The sequence below is a fragment of the Mus musculus genome, chromosome 13 (assembly GCF_000001635.26).
Source record: "Mus musculus strain C57BL/6J chromosome 13, GRCm38.p6 C57BL/6J".
NCBI classification, from domain to species: domain Eukaryota; kingdom Metazoa; phylum Chordata; class Mammalia; order Rodentia; family Muridae; genus Mus; species Mus musculus.
In genome coordinates, this window is record NC_000079.6 from 77689792 (window position 1) to 77717452 (window position 27661).

The 27661-nt window shown below is 41.3% G+C and overlaps 1 protein-coding gene across 13 annotated transcripts in view; it reads left to right on the top strand.

Annotated features, from left to right (window-relative positions):
- The first annotated feature begins 18885 nt into the window (after positions 1 to 18885).
- Fam172a (family with sequence similarity 172, member A) overlaps positions 18886 to 27661 on the top strand; it is a 457564-nt gene continuing 448788 nt past the window's right edge. For 5 of the 13 annotated variants that reach the window (NR_028109.1, NM_138312.1, NM_001163419.1 and 2 more), the window contains exon 1: positions 18899 to 19062. Coding sequence is in view for 4 of the 13 variants with exons in the window: in XM_017315582.2 (XP_017171071.1) it covers positions 18894 to 19062 (169 nt within the window). In the remaining 9 variants the exon portion in view is untranslated. Of the gene's footprint in view, positions 19063 to 27661 lie in introns of all 13 variants that reach the window. The other 8 variants (XR_001780804.2, XR_003950473.1, XM_006517352.3 and 5 more) reach the window with 5 other exon arrangements.

The window sequence follows — 27661 nt, forward strand, 5'->3', positions numbered from 1 at the left end:
TACACAAGCTGTTACAAAATCTTGACAAGAGAAATGGGGTTGTTTTTAGAGTGTACTCAGCAGGAGATTGGTGGTAGTAGGGTATGTTTTTTGACCTAGCATTTCAGCCTGTAGAGAGATGCTGTACTGGCTGGTTTTGTGTATCAACTTGACACAGGCTGAAGTTATCACAGAGAAAGGAGCTTCAGTTGGGGAAGTGCCTACAGGAGATCCAGCTGTAGGGGAGGGCCCATTGTGAGTGGTGCCATCCCTGGGCTGGTAATCCTGGGTTCTATAAGAGAGTAAGCTGAGCAAGCAAGGGAAAGCAAGCCAGTAAGAAACATCCCTCCATGTCCTCTGCATCAGCTCCTGCTTCCTGACCTGCTTGAGTTCCAGTCCTGACTTACTTTGGTAATGAACAGCAGTGTGGAAGTGTAAGCTGAATAAACCCTTTCCTCCTCAACTTGTTTCTTGGTCGTCACGACCAAGGTATAGAAACCCTGACTAAGATGGACTAAGGTGCAGGTATAGAAACCCTGACTAAGACGGATGCCGAATCTCTCTTCTGTATCTGCTTCCTGCTGACACTAGCATGCTGCAAAGGGTCTCAGGAAGGCTCAAATGCTAGTCAAAGGCTGGGCAATTGGGCATTTATCAGAAGCTTCTGATTAGCTAATCCAGATGAAAGATATGGAACAATTTCATCTACTTCTAGCAAGTCCAGAATTCAGCAGCTCCACAGGTGATCCTTGGATGGAATCAGCTGAGACAAATACAGACTAGGAACAAAAAGTAAAACTGTCTACCAATTGTGGAAGGTAAAAAATTCCAAGACCAAGGGAAAATCCCAGAAAATTCAAGAACAGGCAGATGTACTTATTTGGAGGCCATTTGATCTGTGACAGTTGGTACAATTCCCTGAAACTTATGTGAACTATACATTAGTATTTACCATTGAATTGAAATCCATATTTTAGAAATTTAGTTAACAGGTGTCTGTTATAAAAGCTATAGGTTTACAGCTATCGATATACAGATTGAACAGAGCAAGTTTTTAGCATGATGGGAAGCATGTTAAGTTTATATTCAGAAAAAAACCAAAGGTAAATTAAAAATCTTGAGCTTGTGACTGTAAACTTTCAATGTTCCATTAACTTATCAGAATGCTATTGATCAGCGTTAAAATTCTGAACTTTGAAATAACAATAGCATGTTGTAGGGGCATGAAACAGCTTCCATTTCTCCCTCCTTTTAAAATCTCTATAACATGCATTTTTATGCCTTAAAATATCTTTTTACACCCTCCAACATTTATAATTTGCATTTACCAACTTCTGCTAGGAAAGACGTTGGAGCTTGAATTTATGTATCTTTGCCCTGACATCTGTAAAAGCTCTGATGGTTCCTTTTGAAAGAACAGGTAACAGACATGCCACAAAAAGCCAAGTCCTGCTACACCCAATAAAAGAGATGGAATTGAGGACCATGAAGGAAAAACACCCTGCAACTTTTTCAGCATATCATTTGCAATGCTAACTGTGTCAAAGGACAAAGGCTCTGCATTTCTTAAACTTATGGCCTCCCGATGTAGGGCTATTAAATACAAAGAAGTATTAGTATTATACCATTTACCTTGCAGGTGCCTTTTTACTTTGGTCCAATTATACTGACTCTCATTGTATACTTTTTGGAGTTATACAGATTCATAGATATCAAGCATGACATTCCGAATAGCTTCTGACTTTCATTCCTGGTACCTTATCTCCCATGATCTGTATTATGTTATATAATGTTTCAATTCCTTGTTCTAGCAGTCTGTCCAGAACCTCTTGTATGCTTGGTTACATTTCCTGCAAGATGATTAACAAAACTAGTTTTTTCTTCTTGTGCTAAGGCTAATGCAGAAGTAGAAGCACTGGCTATAAGTGTTGTGAGAGCAACAACACTGGCAATGATGAGCCCAACCATACATCTGCTCCTTGCCAGAGCATGATCTAATTCTTCCAGTATTTGTAAGCCTTTTCCAGAGTACCAAGGTTCAGATAAATTTACAGGAATCATAGTAAAAGCTGGTTGTTGTATTACCATTACAGATAGACCATCATCCAGCACAGAAACACAATTGAACAAAAGAAAACTAAAATAAGAAACATTGAACTCATTATCAGAGCCTACAAAAAGGGTAAAATTCCCAATTATTGAAAGATTCGGTGGGGTAACACAAGATTTTACATTTACCTTAATCCTAAACCCTGTTCCATTTTTATCCACAGCAAACATAACATCATACGAGGCAGCTGCCAATTTCCAAATATGTCTCTGAAAATATCCAGGACCAGCCCTCCAAGTGCCCGTTGTCATTTCCTTTTGTCCAATATTGGATTGATTTTCAGTCCACGATTGAGTCAGAATAACTGGTTACATTGAAGGAAAGAGAAAACTCATTAAAACAACTTCTCCATTTGATTTTTTTGAAGGCAGGTTCCACAGTCTCCATGTTATCTGTTCCACAAGGTCTAAAAGCCTGAGGTGAGGCAGCCTGTCCAGTCTGAGATAGAGGCTTTCCATCTTAATGCTTTACACTACAGTTTTAGAGATATTCTTCTTCCAAATCTGAGGGTGGACAGAAACACATCCAGCATTGATAATATTTCTAGTAAAGGAAATGGGTAATTCCTGACCCATAGCAGTGTAACTCACCGATTTGAAATACTTTTTACTCTCAGACCAAGGAAGTCCTAACAGTTGAGTATTATTAGAGGTCATAAGTACTTCTGGCCTTGACCATACAGAAGGATGTAGCAAAAGTAGGTCAGGGACATATGCCCAATACAACTTTCCCAGCACCATTGTCAGGCCACTCAGGAAGATCACGGGTAGCATCATTCTATGTTCCAGCATCAGCATGGCTCACTAATCACTCTGGCAGCCACCATGATCCTTCAGCATCCTGTGGGAAAAACACAAACATGCCCTTGTCCCCATATTAATACCAGATCGGGACTATGCCATACGCCAATAAGCAAGTCCTTCCAAATCACCTAGCCATAAGCATGCCTAGTTGTAGGATGCCATAAATGCTCAGCAGCAGAGTCCTTTGGCATCCAATATTTAAAAATTTAAAATAAAAAGTACACGATTTAAACTAAAGATTTAAACAATCTTGTGGTGAAGGAGTATACAACTCCCCCTTTTTAATTTTGTTTGTAACTGAATTTTCAGAGCTCCATGGGCTCATTCCTTGAGGACATGTGAAATTCTGTATTTCAACACATATAGAATTCATATCTTAACATGTAATTTTCATTTAAAGTATATAATTTTCACTTAAAGTATAGCAATAACATTAATGTATACAATTTTAATCACTGCATATAATATATATACTAGCACATATAAATCATATTTAGTGTATATAATTTACATTTAATGCACATAATCTACATTTATCCTATATCCATTTATATTTAACATATAATTTATATTATTTTGAATATGGATAATTTATTTATACACATGCATCTGTAAATATGTATGTAGTTATTAAAGATGGGTTGTCAACTGAGGACACATGAACAAAACATTTACATACATGCTTCAATGTACATAATTTCTGACATTTATGACATATATTAGTATATATAATCTAAATTTGGAGCCTTCTGTGTGAAAACCAGGAATCCTAACTGCTTGCTTGTGTCAGAGCTGCAAATCTGCAGCACTGTCCTGTCCTCTACGGAGCTGCCTCTGGAGGAGGGAGCCCCCCAGAAAAGGGATGGGCAAGAACTTGCCAGCTAGCCACTAGTAGGGCTACAGAGGCCAGCTCCAAGCAGCTCCTCAGTCCCTGCAGCCCACAACCAGCCACAGCCAAGTGCACCTCAGCTGCTAAGCACCTCCATGCCTGGCTCCAGAACAGCTTACTTTGTTTTTCCTTCTCTATCCCCAAAGTGTCTCCAGACAGGGTTTGCCTCTTGAAACTTGACTTCTCTCTCCTAACAAATCAAGGTTCAAAGATTAAAGGTACCTACAGACACATTACCTGGTCCATGTACATTATAATCACTTGAACTCTTTCTCCAACCTTCTTCCAGGTTACTAAATTTATTGAACCTTCCTCAGGAAACCAAGGACAAACCTTCTCTACAGGATCTAAAAAAACTATGTAATTGCTGTTACTCTATTTTAATGAAGCATATTATACAAAAAGCATACAGACATTTTCATTTTTCGTTTTCTTTTCTTTTTTTTTAATTATTACTTTCTTCGAGCCCCCTTTTTCTGAGCTCCCTTACTTTTTTATGATCCCCATTATCTATATTTTCCTATGTCATACTGGCAAGAGACATGTACCACACCTGCACCATTACCCAGCTCATCCACCACCTTGCCCCACCCTATCAGAGCGCCACCTGCTCAGGCTATCTGTACTGGCCCAGCTGGTCCTGAGTCGAACAGTCCTCTGAGAGCAGAGTGAGGATGATTATAGAAAAGACAGAAAAGAGACTCAGAGACAAAGATTAGAAATCAGGATGGTTGTCCAGTCAATACTGTGGCAGCCTTGAGTTTAATTCTCTTAGGTATCTTGGGAAACAAGACCATAAGCTAACAGAAGCACTTTGCTAAAATGCACACAAGACATTCCTTCCCATCCCCAAAGCCTCTGTTCTTTTCACCAAGGTCAACAGAATCTTCAGCCCCTCCCCTTGAGCCCAGGTGCACTTCCTCTTATCATTCCATGCCTCAGCAGGCTGGAAAATCTGCCAATGGGCCCAAATTTCCTGAACTGTGCCCCGCAGGCTGACCTCTCTGTCTCTGTCTCTCTGTGTCTCTCTCTGTGTCTCTGTCTCTGTCTCTCTCTGTCTCTCTCTCTCTTTCCTTCAGAGAAGCAGCAAAACGGTTCCCAACACAGGATCTCTATGACAGATGTTGACCACAGGATATCCTAGAGCAATCCCAGTGAGGTTCCAGTATTGATAGAGTAGCAGAAGCCAGGGACCTCATACCAGACCGAAGAGTCATTGCAATGTACATTTGCAAGCAAAGAAATACAGACAAAAGGATATACTATGGGACATTATAGCTTCCACAATGAATTAAAAAAAATTTTTTTTGTTCCTTTTGGATGGAGGTTGCAAGGGTGGAGGGGAAGATAAATGGAATTGGAGTGCCTGATATGAAATTCAAAAATAACCAATAAATAGTTTTTTAAAAGTTGACCAAAACCAAGTGAGGGCCGGAGGTGGGAGAGGTTATCACAGTCCATCATTGAGGGAAGTCAGTACAGGAACTCATGCAACATCACCTGGGTACTATGGAGGAAAGCTGTTTAATGGATTGCTTTCCAAGACTTGCTCGGTTAGCTTTCATATACATCCCAGGACCACCTTCCCAGGGGTAGAACCACCCACACAAATCATTAAGGAAGAGAATGCCATGTAGGCTTAGACTTTTTAAAAACCTACTTTTAATAAGGCTTCTCAAACACTTTGACCCCCCTTTTACCCCCTTGTAGAAAAGATGGTAATTAGGACAAGGGGATTTGGACTTGTTTAGAAGTAGTTTCTTGGGGCGGGGGTGGGGTGGTGGGTTGGGGTGGTGGTATTCCAATCTGTTTGTCAGGATACCAGCAGTTCAGTTCAGTAGTGTCAGGATAGCAAACACTAATCAGCAGTGGTGGGATGATCCAGCAGAAACTGCCAGGTCTCCGCTGAATCAGAATGAGTCAGTGGCAGTGACAAGGATCAGCTGGGATGCCAGAAGTTCTCTGCTGTGCCTATCTCAATGAAGTGAAGATCACTGAAGAGGAAGACATGAGACCAATGAAGCATTGCAAAGCTAGCTATGCAAGAATGCCATCACTCCCTGGTAAGTCCTATATATGCTTTCTTTAAACATCACATGTCCTCCCAAAGGTCCTTCCTCAGCAAACACCTCACACGTGAGTTTGTTTTAGCAAATACCTCATGAGTCTGTATCACCTAACATACCTAGAAACTGATGGAAGCAATTCCTCAATTGAGGTTCTCCCTTCCCGGGTGTAGTGGCTATTCCTGGTTGTCAACTTGACAATATTTGGAATGAACTGCAATCCGGAATTGGAAGGCTCACCAGTGACCCTTATCTGGAGGCTTGGAGATCCTTATCTGGATCTTAGTTTGAAGATCTTGAGCCATATTGGCTATGGATTCCAGAAGATTGAATCTCCGAGTTTAAGGAACACACCTTTAATCTGGGCTACGCCTTTCATCTGGGATTAAAGGTGTGGTGGAACACACCTTTAATCTGGGCTACACCTTCTGCTGGAGACAATATAAGGACATTGGAAGAAGGGAGTCTAGCTCTTGCTCCTGCTCCTTCGCCTGCTTGCTGCGTGAGACTGAGTAACTGCTAGATCCTTGGACTTCCATTCACAGCTGTGACTGAACGATTGTTGGGAATTGAGCTGCCGACTGTAAGTCATCAATAAATTCCTTTATTATCTAGAGACTATCCATAAGTTCTGTGACTCTAGAGAACCCTGACTAATACAGAAGTTGGTACCAGGAGTGGTTCTAGAGTAACAGAAGTACAAGGATGAATCTTTTAAAATTCTGGAATTGGCTTGTTGATCCACCAGCACTTTCAACTATTGAAACCTCTCCAGATTCTCTCCCTCCTGGGAGCTCAGAGAATTTTGAAGACCCATGGTTGAAACTATATTCCGAACTTAAAGAAGCTAATGCCCTTGATTTTCTTAATGAATTAGGTGATTCAGTGCACAAAGCTTTCTACAAGATGGGAAAAAAATCGAAAAATGATTTTACTGGCTGGCTGCTCTTAGTATCTGTGGAAAAAATGATGAATGAAAGGAAGGAGTTGTGTGATAAAATCGAAAGTCTCCAGACACAAGTAAACGATCTAAAAGTTGCTAAGTGTGTCCTTGAGGAGAATCTTCTCTCTTGTAGCAATAGAGCTCAAGTTGCAGAAAATCAAACAGAAACTCTCATTGTAAGGTTGGCTGAACTACAGCGAAAATTCAAGTCTCAGCCTCAGAGTGTGTCGACAGTTAAAGTAAGGGCTCTAATTGGCAAAGAATGGGATCCTACAACATGGGACGGGGATGTGTGGGAAGACCATGTTGAAGCTGAGAATTTTGAATCTTCAGATTCTCAAGGGTTTGCCCCACATGAGGAAATTAATTTTGCAGAGTCTGATAAACCAGCAATGACTTTCACTACGGATGTTTCTCAAGGCCCACCAATAGTTTCTTCTAGACCTGTAACCAGACTCAAAGCAAAACAGGCTCCTAGAGGGGAGGTAGAAAGTGTAGTCCATGAGGAAATTCGCTACACTACTAAGGAGCTTAATGAGTTTGCTAATTCATTCAAGCAGAAACCTGGTGAATATGTGTGGGAATGGATTTTAAGGGTGTGGGATAAGGGTGGAAGGAACATAAAACTAGAGCAGGCTGAGTTTATTGACATGGGTCCTCTGAGTAGAGATTCTAGGTTTAATACGGAAGCTCGCATAGTTAAAAAAGGTGTCAAAAGTTTGTTTGAATGGTTGGCTGAGGTGTTTATCAAAAGATGGCCTACTGGAAATGACTTGGAGATGCCTGATATTCCGTGGCTTAGTGTTGATGAAGGGATTTTAAGACTTAGGGAAATTGCAATGCTAGAGTGGATATATTGTGTAAAGCATAATTGTCCACAATGGGAAGGTCCAGAAGATATGCCTTTCACCAGCTCTATAAGACGCAAATTGGTGAGAGGGGCACCAGCACATTTGAAGGGTTTTGTTCTTTCCCTTTTCCTTGTGCCAGATCTTAGCATTGGAGATGCTTCTGCTCAATTAGATGAATTAAATTCACTGGGTTTAGTTGGATTCCGAGGTAACAAGGGCCAGGTGGCAGCATTGAATCGCCAGAGACAAGGTGATTCTAGTTATTATAATGGACAGCGTAGACAAAAGAATGTTTATAATAACATACCCAGTAATGGTCAGCACAGGAGAGGTGAAATTTATAATGGCATGACTCAGTTGGACCTTTGGTACTGGCTAACCAATCATGGTGTTTCCAGGAATGAAATACATAGGAAGCCTACTGCATATTTGTTTGATCTGTATAAGCAGAAAAATTCTCAAACAAATGAAAGAAAGGCTACATTAGATCGTGGTAAACAGCCCAATGAAAGAAAGGCTACATTAGATCGTGGTAAACAGCAATCTCGGCCAGTGAATCAATTTCCAGACTTGAGACAGTTTGCAGATCCAGAACCCCTTGAATGAAGGGGTGGCCAGGTTCCGCTGAGGAAGGATCTTGATAAGACACTCAAAGGTTTTGCTGTTACCCTTTCTCCAGTTCTTCCCCAGAGGGACCTACGGCCTTTTACAAGGGTAACTGTACACTGGGGAAAAGGAAATAATCAGACTTTTCGGGGTCTGCTGGATACTGGTTCTGAGTTGACACTGATCCCAGGGGATCCCAAGAAACATTGTGGCCCTCCAGTTAAAGTAGGGGCTTATGGAGGGCAGGTGATTAATGGAGTTTTGACTGATGTCCGACTCACAGTAGGTCCAGTAGGTCCCCGGACACATCCTGTGGTGATTTCCCCAGTTCCAGAATGTATAATTGGGATAGATATACTCAGAAATTGGCAGAATTCTCATATTGGTTCCCTGAACTGTAGAGTGAGGGCTATTATGGTTGGAAAGGCCAAATGGAAGCCTTTAGAGTTGCCTTTGCCAAAGAAAATAGTGAATCAAAAACAGTATCGTATTCCTGGAGGCATTGCAGAAATTACTGCCACTATCAAGGACTTGAAAGACGCAGGGGTGGTGGTTCCCACCACATCTCCGTTTAACTCTCCTATCTGGCCAGTGCAGAAAACAGATGGATCATGGAGAATGACAGTTGATTATCGAAAACTAAATCAGGTAGTAACTCCAATTGCAGCTGCTGTACCAGATGTAGTTTCGTTACTTGAGCAAATTAACACATCTCCTGGCACCTGGTATGCGGCTATTGATCTGGCAAATGCCTTCTTCTCAGTACCTGTCCATAAGGACCACCAGAAGCAATTTGCTTTCAGTTGGCAAGGCCAACAGTATACCTTCACAGTTTTGCCTCAAGGATATATTAACTCTCCTGCCCTGTGTCATAATTTAGTTAGAAGGGATCTTGATCGTTTGGATCTTCCACAAAATATCACATTGGTGCACTATATTGATGACATTATGCTGATTGGACCAAGTGAGCAGGAAGTAGCAACCACTTTGGACTCATTGGTAACACATATGCGTATCAGAGGATGGGAAATAAATCCAACCAAAATTCAAGGACCATCTACCTCAGTGAAATTCTTAGGAGTCCAGTGGTGTGGGGCATGCAGAGATATTCCTTCTAAGGTGAAAGATAAGTTATTGCACCTGGCCCCTCCTACAACCAAGAAAGAAGCACAACGTTTAGTGGGTCTATTTGGATTCTGGAGACAACACATCCCTCACTTGGGTGTGTTACTTAGGCCTATTTACCAAGTGACTCGGAAAGCTGCTAGCTTTGTGTGGGGCCTGGAACAGGAGAAGGCCCTTCAACAGGTCCAGGCTGCTGTGCAGGCTGCTCTACCACTTGGACCATATGACCCAGCAGATCCGATGGTACTTGAGGTGTCTGTGGCTGATAGAGATGCTGTTTGGAGCCTCTGGCAGGCCCCTGTAGGTGAATCACAGAAAAGGCCTTTGGGATTTTGGAGCAAAGCTCTACCATCATCTGCAGACAACTATTCTCCCTTTGAAAAACAGCTCTTGGCCTGCTATTGGGCCTTAGTGGAAACTGAACGTCTGACAATAGGACACCAAGTCACTATGCGACCTGAACTACCCATCATGAGCTGGGTACTATCAGACCCTGCAAGTCATAAAGTGGGACGTGCACAGCAGCAGTCTATTATCAAATGGAAGTGGTATATACGTGATCGGGCCAGAGCAGGTCCTGAAGGCACAAGCAAGTTACATGAAGAAGTTGCTCAAATGCCTATGGTTTCTACTCCTGTTACAATGCCATCTGCTGCCAAGCATGCACCTATAGCCTCATGGGGTGTTCCCTATGATCAACTGACCGAAGAGGAGAAGACTAGAGCCTGGTTTACTGATGGCTCTGCACGTTATGCAGGCACCACCCAGAAGTGGACAGCTGCAGCATTACAACCCCTTTCTGGGACAACCTTGAAAGACACAGGTGAAGGGAAATCTTCACAGTGGGCAGAACTTCGGGCAGTACACATGGTATTACAGTTTGTTTGCAAGAAGAAATGGCCAGATGTACGATTATACACTGACTCATGGGCTGTAGCCAATGGATTGGCTGGATGGTCAGGGACTTGGAAAGATCACAATTGGAAAATTGGTGAGAAAGACATCTGGGGAAGAAGTATGTGGATAGATCTTTCCAAATGGGCAAAGGATGTGAAGATATTTGTGTCCCATGTAAATGCTCACCAAAAGGTGACTTCAGCTGAGGAGGAGTTCAATAATCAAGTGGATAAGATGACCCGTTCTGTGGACAATCAGCCTCTCTCCCCAGCCATCCCTGTCATTGCTCAATGGGCACATGAACAAAGTGGCCATGGTGGTCGAGATGGAGGTTATGCTTGGGCTCAGCAACATGGGCTTCCACTCACCAAGGCTGACCTGGCTACAGCTGCTGCTGATTGCCAGATCTGCCAACAGCAGAAACCAACACTGAGCCCCAGATATGGCACCATTCCTCGAGGTGACCAGCCAGCAACCTGGTGGCAGGTTGACTACATTGGACCACTTCCTTCGTGGAAAGGACAGCGTTTTGTTCTTACTGGAGTAGATACTTATTCTGGTTATGGATTTGCCTTTCCTGCACGTAATGCCTCTGCTAAAACCACCATTCACGGACTGACAGAATGCCTCATCTATCGTCATGGTATTCCACACAGTATTGCTTCTGACCAAGGAACTCATTTCACAGCCAGAGAAGTACGACAGTGGGCTCACGATCATGGAATTCACTGGTCTTACCACATTCCCCATCATCCTGAAGCAGCTGGGCTGATAGAAAGATGGAATGGCCTTTTGAAGACGCAGTTACAGCGCCAATTAGGTGGTAACAGCTTGGAAGGTTGGGGCAGAGTTCTTCAGAAGGCAGTATATGCTTTGAATCAGCGCTCGATATATGGTACAGTTTCACCCATAGCCAGGATTCATGGGTCCAGGAATCAAGGGGTGGAAAACGGAATAGTTCCACTTACTATCACTCCTAGTGACCCTCTAGGAAAATTTTTGCTTCCTGTCCCCATAACTCTAGGTTCTGCTGGCCTAGAAGTTTTGGCTCCAGAGAGGGGAGTCCTCCTACCAGGAGCTACAACAAACATTCCATTGAACTGGAAGCTCAGACTTCCCCCTGGTCATTTTGGGCTTCTAATGCCCTTAAACCAACAGGCTAAAAAAGGAATAACAGTGTTAGGAGGGGTGATAGATCCAGATTACCATGGAGAAATTGGATTACCTCTTCACAATGGTGGTAAGCAAGATTATGTCTGGAGTGTAGGAGATCCCTTAGGGCGCCTCTTAGTACTACCATGTCCTGTGATTAAAGTCAATGGGAAACTACAACAGCCTAATCCAAGCAGGATGACAAAGAACGCAGATCCATCAGGAATGAAGGTATGGGTCAATCCTCCAGGAAAAGAGCCAAGACCTGCTGAGGTGCTGGCTGAAGGAGAAGGAAATACAGAATGGGTAGTAGAGGAAGGTAGTTATAAATACCAATTAAGGCCACGTAACCAGTTGCAGAAACGAGGATTATAAAGTAATATGAATGCCCATTGTAAATTTACTAATGCGTTTGCGATTGTACGAGGGATAGTTATATCATGTTAGGCGTATTTACAACCTTGTTATTGTTTCATGTGAACATGAGATATTATTTGTGTCAAGTTGACAAGGGGTGGATTGTAGTGGCTATTCCTGGTTGTCAACTTGACAATATTTGGAATGAACTGCAATCCGGAATTGGAAGGCTCACCAGTGACCCTTATCTGGAGGCTTGGAGATCCTTATCTGGATCTTGGTTTGAAGATCTTGAGCCATATTGGCTATGGATTCCAGAAGATTGAATCTCCGAGTTTAAGGAACACACCTTTAATCTGGGCTACGCCTTTCATCTGGGATTAAAGGTGTGGTGGAACACACCTTTAATCTGGGCTACACCTTCTGCTGGAGACAATATAAGGACATTGGAAGAAGGGAGTCTAGCTCTTGCTCCTGCTCCTTCGCCTGCTTGCTGCGTGAGACTGAGTAACTGCTAGATCCTTGGACTTCCATTCACAGCTGTGACTGAACGATTGTTGGGAATTGAGCTGCCGACTGTAAGTCATCAATAAATTCCTTTATTATCTAGAGACTATCCATAAGTTCTGTGACTCTAGAGAACCCTGACTAATACACCGGGTAACTCTAGTTGTGTCAAGTTGACAAAAACTAACCAGCGTAGAAGACATATAACAGGAATCATTCTCTAGGGAGAAAAGTCAGGCTCGGTTAATGTGTGACCCATACAATATGGCAGCAATCAGTCTCCCTTTTGTCTCTGGTGGCAGAGGGGTTAGATATGTTCCTTAGCAGCCCTCCCTGCTTAGGATACTTTAAAGGCCTGGGTTCTTCTACTTCTTATTCAAGTAAAAGAAATAAAATATACATACCTGATATTTTGCAATTAATATCAATTAATATATTACCCTTTGCAAAGTCAGTTCAGGCCTTTGTTCTCAAATTCTGGAGGTAATGTAGGTCATATCTGATAATAACTTCATCTGTGATGGAGAGAGTCACGTAGAAAGGGCAACTTGCAAATTCATCTGGAATAACAAAAGTCCTAGGACAGCAAAAACTATTCTCAACAATAAACGAACCTCTGGTGGAATCACCATGCCTGACCTCAAGCTGTACTACAGAACAATTGTGATAAAAACTGCATGGTATTAGTACAAAGCAAGGCAGGTAGATCAATGGAATAGAATTGAAGACCCAGAAATGAACCCACACACCTATGGTCACTTGATCTTTGACAAGGGAGCTAAAATCATCCATTGGAAAAAAGACAGCATTTTCAACAAATGGTGCTGGCACAACTAGCGGTTATCACATAGAAGAATGAGAATTGATCCATTCTTATCTCCTTGTACTAAGGTCAAGTCTATGTGGATCAAGGAACTCCACATAAAACCAGAGACACTGAAAATTATAGAGGAGAAAGTGGGGAAAAGCCTCGAAGATATGGGCACAGGGCAAAAGTTCCTGAACAGAACAGCAATGGCTTGTGCTGTAAGATTGAAAATTGACAAATGAGACCTCATAAAATTGCAAAGCTTCTATAAGGCAAAATACACTGTCAATAAGACAAAAAGGCCAACAACAGATTGGGAAAGAATCTTTACCAATCCTAAATCAGACAGAGGACTAATATCCAATTTATATAAAGAACTCAAGAAGATGTACTCCAGAAAATCAAATACTCCTATTAAAAAATGGGGTACAGAGCTAAACAAAGAATTCTCAACTGAAGAATACCAAGTAACTGAGAAGCACCTGAAAAAATGGTCAACATCCTTAATCATCAGGGAAATGCAAATCAAAACTACCTTTAGATTCCACCTCACACCAGTCAGAATGGCTAAGATCAAAAATTCAGGCAACAGCAGATGCTGGTGAGGATGTGGAGAAAGAGGGACACTTCTCTATTGTTGGTGGGATTGCAAGGTGGTACAACCACTCAGGAAATCAGTCTGGTGGTTTCTCAGAAAGTTGGACATAGTAGTACTGGAAGATCCAACAATTCCTCTTCTGGGCATATACCCAGAAGCTATTCCAACTTATATTTAGGAGAAATGCTCCACTATGCTCATAGCAGCCTTAGTTATAATAGCCATAAGCTGGAAAGAACCCAGATGTCCCTCAGCAGAGGTATGGATACAGAAATTTTGGTACATTTACACAATGGAGTACTACTCAGCAATTAAAAACAATGATTTATGAAATTCTTAGGCAAATGGATGCATCTGGAGGATATCATCCTGAGTGAGGAAACCCAATCACAAAAGAAGTCACTTGATATGCACTCACTGATAAGTGGATATTAGCCCAGAAACTTAGAGTATCCAAGATACAATTGGCAAAACACAAGAAAATCAAGAGGAAGGAAGACTAAAGTGTGAATACTTCATTCCTCCTTAGAATAGGAAACAAAATACCCATGGAAGGAGTTACAGAGACAAAGTTTGGAGCTGAGATGAAACGATGGACCATCCAGAGACTGCCCTACCCCATGATCCATCCCATAATCAGGTACCAAATGCAGACACTATTGCATATGCCAGGAAGATTTTGCTGAAAGGACCCTGATATAGCTGTCTTGTGTGAGGCTATTGCCAGTGCCTGGCAAATACAGAAGTTGATACTCATAGTCATCTATTGGATGGAACACAGGGCCCACAATGGAGGAGCTAGAGAAAGTACCTAAGGAGCTAAAGTGGTCTGCAACCCTATAGGTGAAACAAAAATATGAAGTAACCAGTACCCCCAGAGCTCTTGTCTCTAGCTGCATATGTAGCAGAAGATGGCCTAGTTGGCCATCATTAGGAAGAGAGGGCCCTTGGTCTTGCAAACTTTATATGCCCCAATACAGGGGAATGCCAGGGCCTAGAAGTGGGAGTGGGTGGGTAGGGGAGCAGGGTGGAAGGAGGGTATAGGGGAATTTTGGGATAGCATTTGAAATATAAATGAAGAAAATATCTAATAAAAAATTGAAAAAAAAGTAAAAGAACCTCTGGTGGATCACCATGCCTCACCTCAAGCAGTACAACAGAACATTTGTGATAAAAACTGCATGGTACTGGTACAATGACAGACATGTAGATCAATGGAACAGAAATGAAGACCCAGAAATGAACCCACACACCTCTGGTCACTTGATTTTTGACAAAGGATCTAAAACCATCCAGTGGAAAAAAGACAGCATCTTCAAAAATGGTGCTGGCTCAACTGGTGGTTAACATGTAGAATGCATAGTGATCCATTCTTATCTCCTTTTTCCAAGCTCAGGTCTAAGTAGATCAACGAACTCCATATAAAATCAGAGACACTGAAACTTATAGAGGAAAAAGTGGGGAAGAGCCTCTAAGATATGGGCACAGGGGAAAGATTCCTAAACAGATCAGCAATGGCTTGTGCTGTAAGATCAAGGATCGACAAATGCGATCTCATAAAACTGCAAAGCTTCTGTAAGGCAAAGGACACTGTTAATAAGACAAACAGCAACCAACACATTGGGAAAAGATCTTTTCCAATCTTAAATCCGATAAGGGGCTAATATCCAATATATATTAAAAAAACTCAAGAATTTAGACTTCAGAAAACTAAATAAACCTATTAAAGATGGGGTACAGAGCTAAAAAAGGATTCTCAACTGAGGGAAACTGAATGGCTTAGAAGCGTCTTAAAAAATGTTCAACATCCTTAATCATCAGGGAAATGCAAATCAAAACAACCCTGAGATTCCATTTCACACCAGCCTGAATGGCTAAGATCGAAAACTCAGGTAATAGCAGATGCTGGCGAGGATGTGGAGAAAGAGGAACACTCCTCCATTGCTTGTTAAATTGCAAGCTGGTACATCCACTCTGGAAATCAGTGTGGCTGTTCCTCAGACAATTGAACATAGTTCTACTGGAAGATCCAGCAATACCACTCCTGGGCATATACCTAGAAGATGCTTCAACTTGTAATAAGGACACATACTCCACTATGTTCATAGCAGCCTTATTTATAATAGCCAGAAGCTGGAAAGAACCCAGATGTCCCTCAACAGAGGCATGGGTACAGAAAATGTGGTACATTTCCACAATGGAGTATGACTGAGCTATTAAAAACAATGAGTTTATCTAATTCTTAGACAAATGGATGAATCTCGAGGTGAGGTAACACAATCACAAAAGATCACACATGATATGCCCTCACTGATAAGTGGATATTAGCCCAGAAGCTCAGAATCCTTCTTAGAAGGGAGAATAAAATACCAATGGAACGAGTTATAGAGACAAAGTTCAGAGCATAGTCTGAAGGATCGACCATCTAGAGACTGCCCTACTTGGGAATCCATCCCATAAACAACCACCAAACCCAGACACTATGGCAGATGCCCACAAGATCTTGCTGACAGAAGCCTGATATAGCTGTCTCCTGAGGGGCTCTGCCAGTGCCTGGCAAATACAGAAGTGAATGCTCGAAGTGATCCATTGGACAGAGCACTGGTCCCCAGTGAAGGAGCTAGAGAAAAGTACTCAAGGAGCTGAAGGGGGTTGCAGCTCCATATGAGGAACATCAATATGAACTAACCGGTACCCCCAGAGCTTCATGGTCTAAACTACCAAACAAAGAAAACACATTGTGGGACTAATGGCTATTGCTGCATATGTAGCTGAGGATGGCCTAGTAGGTCATCAATGGGAGGAGAGGCCCTAGGTCCTGTGGAGGTTTTATGCCCCAGTATAGGGGAATGCCAGGGCCAGGAATGGGAGTGGGTGGGTTGGGGAGCTGGGTTAGGAGGTAAGGGGTAGGGTGTTTTCAGTGGGGAAACTAGCAAAGGGGCTAACATTTGAAATGTAAATAAAGAAAATACCTAATAAAAATGTGAGAAAAATAAATAAATAAAAAAGTAGAGAAACTAGAAGCAATCCTACTAAAATCAGGGGGCAAGACAATGTTGCCCACTCTTTCCCTATCTATTCAATACAGTATTTGAAGTTCTAGCTAGAGCAATTAGACAACAAGTGGAGATAAAAGGGATACAAATTGGAAAGAAAGAAGTCAACGTATCATTATTTGCAGATGATATGATAGTATTCATAAGCAACCCCCAAAATTCCACCAGATACCTCCTACAACTGACAAGCAACTTCAACAAGGTGGAAGGATATAAAATTAACTCAAAAATATCAGTAGCTTTCCTTTATATAAATGATAAAAATGCTTATAAGAAATTTGGGAAACAACACATTACACAATAGCCATAAATCATATAAAATATCGTGGTGTAACTTTTACTAAGCAAGTGAAAGATCTATATGACAAGAACTTCAAATTCCTTAAGAAAGCAACCAAAGAAGACTTAGAAGATGGAAAGATCTCCTATGCTCATGGATTGGTTTGATGAACATAGTAAAAATGGCCATCTTACCAAAAGCAATCTACAGATTTAATGCAATTCTCACCACAATTTCAACACCATTCTTCACAGACATGGAGACAGCAATTATCAACTTCATATGGACAAACAAAAACTTCAGGATAGCCAAAACACTTCTCAACAATAAAATATCTTATGGGGAATTGCCATCCCTGATTTCAAGCTGTAAATAGTTTCAATGTATGCTTTATTGTGACATTGACTGAAGAAGCAGTAGTTACATATTTTGTCCAATGTTTCTCCTCAAGGTTAGACAAGGATTATCCATTTATAGGAGGTTTGATTTTTGTATGTATTTGTGTGTGCCTGTGTGAGCTTATGTTAGCCACTTGTGTATATAACTCACCAAAGGCCAGAGGGCATTGGATTCTCTGGAACTGAAGTTGTAGGCATTTGTTGAGCCCAGCCCAGGTTCTCTGGAAGAACAGTAAGTGCTCTTAACATGTGAACTCTCCCTTGAGCCCCCTCAGGTTTATTTTTAATGAGCTTGTTTATTTTGGTCATTCTATCAAAATGAAAATGTTATGTTGCTTTTCATGATTTAAAAAACCCTGTTTGAAACACAAAATTCAAGTTGCTTACTGTAATCAAAGCTTTTCTTCAGTTGTAAGTTCTACCCTACAAGCCACTTGAGCTGCAGCCTGAAATGAAACCCTAAACTTTGTAATGTTATGGGCTCCACCCAGGCATTCTTGGCTTATTTCAGTAAGTTATGTTTTTCCTCAGGAACACCCTGTTACATTTTTCTCCATCCATACATGTCCTTACTGCCCTCATGACTTCCCATTAAGTTTCTCCAAATAGTGCAATGAATAGATATTAATTTATTCAAATGATGTTTATTGTATATTTTGTGACAGGCATCTTGTCCTGGTTGAGGATACTTAAAAGGCAAGATAAAATCACTGTTTTCATCCAGTTGACATTTTAGTGGGTAAGAGCACACTGCCAATAAATTGCATCACTCTTTGTTCTGAAGGAAGCAGGAGTTGAGTTTAAGAGATACAAATTATGGGAGTGAGGTACAATATACTTTCAAGAATTCTGGAACTCCCTGTCTGGTAATATAACAAATATAGGTTTGCTAGCTACCAGCCTTTCCTCACAGTTACCGAGGTGTCAGTCATAGCTTCGTGTCTTTAGTAAATGCTTTGACCTTAATTGGCAAAATAATGGTTTTGGGATTAAAAAACAGAGAAAACATCAGAATACCATATAAAATATTAAAATCATTTGTGTCTATTGCTCACCACTATTCTACCCTAAAGAGAAGGATTTTTAGACCTTTTTTGGATAAACAGAACACCAACATACTTCTCATTTGAGTTAGCTCTCAATAGGATATTAGGGTTAACTTCCTGTCTTAATTTTGTGATAAATACAATTTTTCAAACATAGGTCTCAACTTGAATATCAAGGGTGGGGTGAATTTACATGAACCATGGACGGACATGGGGAATTCGCTTAAGGCCAGCATCACAGAGAATATTGAAATTCCTCTTTCAGAACGAGGCTTTAGGATAGTTTAGAATAGCAGCGTACGACAGGGACATGCCACAACAACGCACACCACACACACACTGCCCTCTGAGCCTCAGGAACAGATGTAGAGGTTCGCTCCGCCCATTTCCGGGTTCTTGGCGCCGCGGCCGTCGCATGCGTAATGACGTTTAAATTCCCTGCAGACCCGGAAGTGCAATCGAACTTGGTCGGGGCGCGGATCTTGAGAGAGAAAGTCCGAGCCAGGGCGCAAGGGAGTTCGCCCAGAGATCTGGAAGGCCACGCCTCCTCGCACCTACCCTCTCAGCATTGCAGCTGGGGACAGAGCTCAGGTAGGACTGCGCTGGCCACCTCTGCCAGCCGCCGCAGGGGCGAGACCCCGAGGGGCTGGCCTGGATGGGACTCGGGCGGGATGCTGGCGCCGGGATCCTGACTGTCAGAAGCCACGCGTCCTCTCTGGGTCACTTCTCTTACCTATGTGCAAGATCTTGCAAAAGGGCTGCCTCACCTGCCTTGTCCACTCTCCAGGCAGGAGGAACACGTGTGACCTGGGGTGGCTAGCCTGAGTCTGAGTCCCTGAAGCTCTGGTTTTCACCAGATACCTTAGATAGAGGAAGAGACCCTCCACTTACAGTATTGCAGTTGTCTGGTTGAAGTTGTTTTTAGTTGTTTGTTTTCATGCAAAGATTGTCAACCACCAAAGCTGTGGCATGCATTAATAGCAAACATTGAAGTGTGCTTATAAAATGCCCTCAAAAACTTGTATCATGTGTAGTTAGTAGGATGTGTACATTTGTCTGTAAGTTTCTTATTTCTGAAGTAGACCACATCACGTGCTTCTCATTTTCCCAAAGTGTCTGTCTTTGGAGTCAAGTAACTTCTGCCTAAGAGTGTTTGGGCTATATTTAAGAGACAATTCGTACTGTCCATTCTCCCCAAATTCTCAAAAAAGCTGCATTGAAAAAGTTCTGTGGCCTGGACCAGTTACTGCCTTGTTTTGAAATAGCTCCATTGTGGTGGTGCTCTTAAAGCTCATGGTTGGTCTTGTCTTAAAGCACTGTCAAAGTATTCTGTTTCTCCTTATTCTTTTTCCTTTCTTGTGAGGGACAGATACCCCTTTTCATTCTCAGACTAAGTCAGAGCAGGCTAAATTCGGGTTTCAATGTCATTGCACTGGTATGCACTGGTATGGTGCATTTTGTAAGCTTTCCTACTTTTAAACTCGGAGTCTGGTCCCTTAACCTGTCAAAGAGATGAGAACCGAAGGGCTGCCTGGAATGGCTTTTTGGCCGAGACTACAGCTGCACTTGTACATAGAGAACAGAATCCAGGCCAGGAGGGAAATAGAATTTATAAAGCTTCGAGCATTGATCTAGTCATTCATCTATTTGTATTGACTAGCCGCTAACAGTATGTCTGATAATGTGCTGTGTTCGGCGAAGATAGTAGTGAACAATACAGAAAGTTCTGGACTGGTGGTGGGTGGAGATCAATCCTCATGCAGATGCATAAACAGGAGTGAGAAAGGTAGCGAGGAAAAAACGAAGCAAGTGGAGGAGAGAAGGGGCTGTTGAGTACAGATCCAAATTAAGTGAGGAACTGGATTCCACAGTTATGGGGGGTATGGTGTAGTTGAGTACAAAGGCTCTAAGGTTGAAATACATTTGTTATCACTGGAGTAATAAAGATATAGGGCTTAGTAGTCTGGAGAAGGCGTATTCAGTGACTTGTTACATTTATGATAGTTTGTGCTTATTGATCACCAACTTAGTTAGCTTTGGGAGGAGAATCTAGGGTCAGTACACATGTAAAGGTACTTCCATGCTCAATAAAGAGCAACATTTAGTCAGTTAATGTCATGTATGTTGCCCTTTGTTTTTGTTAGATTGGATTTGCCCAATAGTGTCAGTATTTAGTGAATATGTCTCTCCTCTGTACCAAATTTACTTTTCATTTTCTTTATCATTATAGTAAAATGTACCTAATAAAATATTTTAGTTGGGCAGTAGGAGGCATCTCTGACAACAACAACAACAACAACAACAAGAAAAACAACAACAATTTCAAGACTTCAGTAATGCAAATGATGTTCATGTTGTTGAATAGCTATCATTGCTGTTTGTCTTCAGTACTTTCTCATTTTCCTGGATGAACTCTGTAACATATTAAATACTATCTCCTCATTGCTAACTCTCTTAAGCCCCTGGCAACAATGGAGCTTCTTTCTGTGTCTATGACTCTGACTATTGTGGACATATCATATGAGTGTACTCACACAGCATTCGTTCTTTTGTGACTGGCTTATTTAACTTAGGACAATGTCCCTACGTTTCAATTGTTATCGCATATGTCAGAATGCCCTTCCTTTAAAAGCTGAATATAATAATCACTGTATAAATGTATCAGTTTTTATGTATTTGTTTACCTGTGGATGCTTGAATTGTTTACTTTTTTGGCTACTACTGTAAATGATACAGCTGTGTGCACAAACATCTGTTTACCTTACTTTCATTTCTCTTGGTTATATATCCTTAAATGAAGCTGATTAAATGAAAATTTGGAATAGTTTACATCTTGAATGCTCATCTTTTATGGTTACGTCCTCAGAGAAGTGCTACGGGGAAGAATCAGGTCGTGCTCAGAGGTTTCCATTCGGTCTTGCTTACAGGTTTTCATCATCGAAGGCATGCCCTTGAGGAGGGTAGTGGGACCTTAGCCCCTTCCTCCTCTCTTTGTTTCTGCTTCTTGGCTAGAAGTGAGCCCTTTGCTTTGCCATGTGCTCCTTTCTGCTCCTACCATAGTGTGCTCCTTCCACAAGTACACAAGCAATAGGGCCAACTAAAGACATACTGAACCCTCTAAAATTGTTGGCCATAGTGAACCTTTTCTCTTTATATGCTAACTACCTTAGTGTTTGTTATAATAACAGAAAGCTGACTAATGTGATTCCATGTTTAAGTTTTTAAGGAATTGTCACACTGTGCACCACAATGACTAACCAATTTTTCTTTCCCACCAGCCATGCACAGGGTTGTAATTTCCTTACAATGTTGTGAACTTTTGTCCAGATCTTCATGAAACTTTTATTTATTTATTTACTTTTTTGGGTTTTTCGAGACAGGGTTTCTCTGTGTAGCCCTGGCTATCCTGGAACTCACTTTGTAGACCAGGCTGGCCTTGAACTCAGAAATTTGCCTGCCTCTGCCTCCGGAGTGCTGGGATTAAAGGTGTGTGCCACCACACCCAGCTCATGAAACCTTTAAAAGAAGGGTAATTGCCATAGTCATATAACTGTGTAGAGCTGTGGTTTTGGTTCACAGTCCTATAATATTAGTAATGTTAAATACTTTTTACTCTGCTTTTTGGTCACTGACATATCTACTTTGGAGTTTTTAAAATAGTTTTTGTAGTCCAGTCTGGCTTCAAACTCATGATGCTTCTGCCACATCCACGCACATAGTAAGATTAAATAGGCTTACAGGTGTAACAGCCAGTCCCAGCTCTTTGGGTTGTGTGTTGTACTAGGGATTGAACCAGGGGCTTATGCATACTGGACAAGTGCTATAGCACCGAGCTATATCTCAAGCTTGTTAATTTAAGACCTGATTTCAGTAAAACTTTTAAAGATTTATTTGTGATATTTTAAGTATTGGGTTGCCTTTTAAGATGGCAAACACCATGTGTTTTCTTGCTTTTTAACCTTAAAGTTCTATAATAATAAAAGCCCTCAAATGCCTATAGGCTAGGTGTCTATACCCCATACTTAGAAATTAAACAAAAACAAAAACAGAACTCTAAAGTCTCCTTTGTACAGTGAACAAAACTTTCAGTGTCACATTGTGGTGAGAACAGCTCAGAGAAACCAAAGATCTCTGTTTTGCTTTGTTGTTTTCTTCTTTAATTGAAAGGAAAAAGGTATATTGATTGGCTGGCTGTACCTGTGAAGTGGACCACCTTTGTTTGCTAGCTGAGAAGAGAAGGACACTGAAGGAAATTGATGAAGAGAAAAGATATGCTGGGCAGCAATAAAGCAGTCAGTGGCTAGATGGGCAGTGACAAAGGAGATCAGTAATAATAATAGACAGGGAGCGCCATGACTGACAACACAGAGACGGCCCAACAAGCAAGTAATGAGCACTATAGATTCACAGCTTGGAATGGTATGGGGGAGAGGTCAAGAGAGTGCAAATCCCTCATAACTTCTCAGCATGTGGTTCTGAAGCAAAACACTGGGCCCTCAGAATCCAGGGGACCTGCTCCATATCAAGTAATATGTTTCCATTTCTGTGGTTCAGTAGCCGTTGTTGGAAGGTATGAGCTGTGTGTAGTTCTGCAGAATAAGCGTAAATCCTTGAGAATGTGTACCACATGATTTTAGTTCCTATGACAGAGATTTAGTTGAATACAACCTCCCTCCCCTCCCCCCAACTCTACCCAGACAGGCTCTTACTATGTAACTTTGGCTGGTCTAGAACTTGTCATGTAGACTAAGGCTGGTCTCAAACTCAGAGATCCACCTGCTTCTGCCTCTCAAAATCTGGGATTAAAGGCAGGAACTACCATGTTAGTCATTAAAATATTTTTATATTTAATGTTTAAAATAGAAGGAAGTATCTTACTGAAGGATGCCTGACTATCCACTAGGTTAGAGTAACTGAGTAACTTTGGACATATGCTTATAAACTCAGTTATAAAGCTCATTTAAGTCAACCATTCTTCTGTAGTTTAAATAATGAATGAAGAAAATTATGCCATAAAGTCCCTTATCATTTTTTGGCTAACTGAAATTTATGAATTTGCTAGATATGGGGTGACAGATGACTGACTTGCTCAAGGCTTTGCAGCTAAGTTACGTGCGAGTTAGAGATGGCAGCACTGCATTGCCTTCTCTACATCATTATCCTCCAGTATTTGGACACACTTTGGTTTGCAATGTATATAATAATTTTTGTTTCTGAGAAAATATTACTGTTAGGACAGATCAGCAGAGCATTTACTGTATGCATACTTTTTTGTAACATGCACCCTCCTCTTCTTCTCTGAGATGGTGGAGGCCCCCTGCCTGGTTTCCCTCCACCCTGGCATATCAAGTCTCTGTGAGGGTAGGTGTATCTTCTCCCGCTAAGACCAGAAAAGGCAGCCCAGCCAGAAGAACAACATATCCCATATGCAGGCAACAGCTTTTAGGATAGCTTCTTCTCCATTTGTCCTGGACCCACATGAAGACGAAGCTGCACATCTGCTGCATCTTTGTGAGGAGGCAGGGCCAGCCCATGTATGTTTGGTTGATTTCAGTCTCTGAGACCCTCAAGGGTCCAAGTTAGTTGACTCTGCTGGTCTTCCTGTGGAGTTTCTTTCCCTTTAGGTGCCCTTAATCCTTCCTCCTACTCTTCCATAAGAGTCCCCAAGCTCCATCTAATATTTGGCTGTGGATGTCTGCATCTGTCCGAGTCAGCTCTTGGGTGGAGGCTCTCAGAGGACAGCCATGCCAGACTCCTGTCTGAAAGCATAACAGAATATCATTAATAGTGTCAGGGATTGGTGCTTGCACATGGGATGGGTCCAAAGCTGGGCCAGTCATTGGTTGGCCTCTCCCTCAGTCTCTGTTCCATCCCCTGTCCATGCATCTCCTGTAGATAGGATTAAACCTTGGGTCAAAATTTCTATGGATGGGCTGGTGTTCCCATCCTTCCATTGGATTTTGTGCCTGCTACGGGTGGCTTCCACAGGTTCTATATCCCCACACAGCTAAGGACACCCTCACTGATTCTTGGGCACCTCCCAAGAATCTCTTCCTGGAGATGCCCCCCCATCTCTACATCTCAGTCAGCTGAAGATCTAGCCACTCTTCCCATCCCTCCCCACACCTGATTTAGACCCCCATCCCATTCTCCCTCCCCTTCCCCTCTCCCACCCAGTTCCCTCCCTCCAGCTGCCTCTTACGACTATTTTATTCACTCTTCTAAGTGAGATTCAAGCCTTCTTGTTTAGCTTCTTTGGGTCTGTGGAGTGTAGCATGGGTACCTTTATTTTATGCTAATATCCACTTATAAGTGAGTATGTAGCATACTCGTCTCTTTGGGACTGGGTTACCTCACTCAGGATGATATTCTCCATATCCGTCCATTTGCCTGCAAAATTTATGATGTCTTTGTCCTTAATAGCTGATTATTATTCCATTGTATAGATGTATGACATTTTTTAAATCCATTCTTCAGTTGAGGGACATGTAGATTGTTTCCAGTTTCTGGCTATTATGAAAGAAGCCTATGAATATGAACAAGTGTCTTTGTGGGTTTGTGGATCATCTTTTGGATATATGCCAGAAGAGGTCTATAGGTGGGTCTTGAGGTAGTACTATTTCCAGTTTTTTGACAAACTGCCAAATGTTTTCCAAAGCTGTACAAGTTTGAAGTCCCACCAGTAATGGGGGAGTGTTCATAACCATTCTGTCTGGTGTAAAACGGAATCTCAGACTCGATTTGATTTGCATTTCCCTGATGAGTAAGGACTTTGAACATTTATTTAGGTGCTTCTTGGCCATTCAAGATTCCTCTGTTGAGAATTCTGTTTAGTGCTGTTCCCCATTTTTAAATTGGGTTATTTGGGCTGATGGTATTTAAATTCTTGAGTTCCATATAAATTTTGGATATTAGCCCTCTGTCCTGTGTATGGTTGGTGAAAATCCTTTACCAATCTGTAGGGTGTCGTTTTGTCTTTTTTTGTTTGTTTGGTTTTTTTTTTGTTTTTTTCGAGACAGGGTTTCTCTGTGTAGCCCTGGCTGTCCTGGAACTCACTTTGTAGACCAGGCTGGCCTCGAACTCAGAAATCCGCCTGCCTCTGCCTCCCAAGTGCTGGGATTAAAGGCATGCCCCACCACCACCTGGCTCGTTTTGTCTTAGTAACAGCATCCTTTGCAGTTTCACAAAATCGCATTTACCAATTATTGATCTTAGAATCATTGGTGTTCTTTTCAGGAAATTGCCTCCTGTACCAATGCATTCATTAAAGGGTATTTTCTACTTTCCCTTCCATGAGATTTAGTGTTTTTATGTTGTTTTATGTTGAGGTCCTTGAACTTGTGTTTTGTGCAGGGTGATAAATACAATCTATTCCCATTCCTCCCCATGTAGACATCCAGTTAGACCAGCATTATTTGTTGAAGATGCTTTTAATTTTTCTGTAGTATGGTTTTGGCTTCTTTATCAAAAGCTGTGTCCATAGACTTGTGGTTTTATTTGTGGGTCTTCAATTCGATTCCATTGATCAGCGTGTCGGTTTCTGTACCAATACCATGCAGTTTTTATCACTGTTGCTCTGTAGTACAGCTTGAGGTCAGGGATGATGATTCCCCCAGAAGTTCTTTTATTGTTCAGGATTGTTTTGGCTATCTTGGGTTTATTTTCTCATACGATATTGAGAGTTTTTCTTTGAAATTGTGTTGGAATTTTGATGGGGTTTGCATTGAATCTGTAGATTGCTTTTGGTAAGATGGCCATTTTCACTCTGTTAATCCTATTTACCCATGAGCTTGGGAGATAGATCTTTCCATCTTCTGATATCTTCTTCAGTTTTATTCTTCATGGACTTGAAGTTCTTGTCATATAGATCTTTCACTTGCTTGGTTAGTTACAACAGGGTATTTCATATTATTTGTGACTATTGTGAAGGGTGTTGTTTCTTTAATTTATTTCTCAGCCTGTTTTTCATTTATATAAAGGAAGGTTACTGATTTGTTTGAGTTAATTTTATATCCAGCCACTTTGCTGAAGTTGTTTATCAGCTGCAGTAGTTCTCTGGTGGATTCTGGGGGTTGCTTTTATATACTATACTATCATCTGCAAATAGCGATACTTGACTTCTCTGTCAATTTGTATCCCCTTAGTCTTTGTTGTCTAATTGCTCTGGCTAGAACTTTGAGTACAATACTGAATAGATAAGGAGAGAGTGGGCAGCCTGTCTTTTCCCTGATGTTAGCGGGATTGCTTCAAGTTTCTTTCCATTTAGTTTGATGTTGGCTCTTGGTTTGCTGTTGTTGATGGGAATTTTGGGATCACTTATGTATACTATCATATCATCTGCGAATAGTGATATTTTGATTTCTTCTATAATTTGTATCCATTTGATCTCCTTTAGTTGTCTTATTGGTCTGGCTAGAACTTCGCATACTATATTGAAGAGGAGAGAGTGGGCAGCTTTGTCTTATCTCTGACTTTAGTAGAATTAATTTAAGTTTTTCTCCATTTAGCTTGATGGTGGCTATTGGCTTGCTGTATATTGCTTCAATTATGTTTAGATATGTGCCTTTTATCCTTGATGTCTCTAATACTCTTAATATGAAGGGGTGTTGAATTTTGTCGAAGACTTTTTCAGCATCTAATGAGATGATCATATGATTATTTTTCATTTAGTTTATTTATATTGTGGATGACATTGATGGATTTTTGTAAATTGAACCATCACTTTATCCACATGATGAAGCCTATTTTATGATGGATTATGTTTTTGATGTGTTCCTGGATTTGGTTTGAGAGTATTTTATTGAGTATTTTTGTATCAGTGTTAATAGAGAAATCAGTCTAAAACTCTTTATCTTTGTTTAGTCTTTGTGTGGTTGAGGTATCAGGGTGACTGTGGCTTCATAGAATGAGTTTGGCAGTGTTCCTTTTGTTTCTATTTTGTGAAATAGTTTGAGGAGTATTGTACTAGCTCTAGTTTGAAAGTGTGGTAGAATTCTGTCCTAAAGCCATCTGTCCCTGGGCTTTTTTTTCCCGTTTGTTTGCTCATGAGCCTTTTAATGACTGCTTCTATTTCTTGAGGGGTTATAGGGCTGTTTAAATAGTTTAACTGATCTTGATTTAACTTTAATAGCATCTGTTTAGAAAATTGTCCATTTCATTAACATTTTCCAATTTTGAATACAGGCTTTTG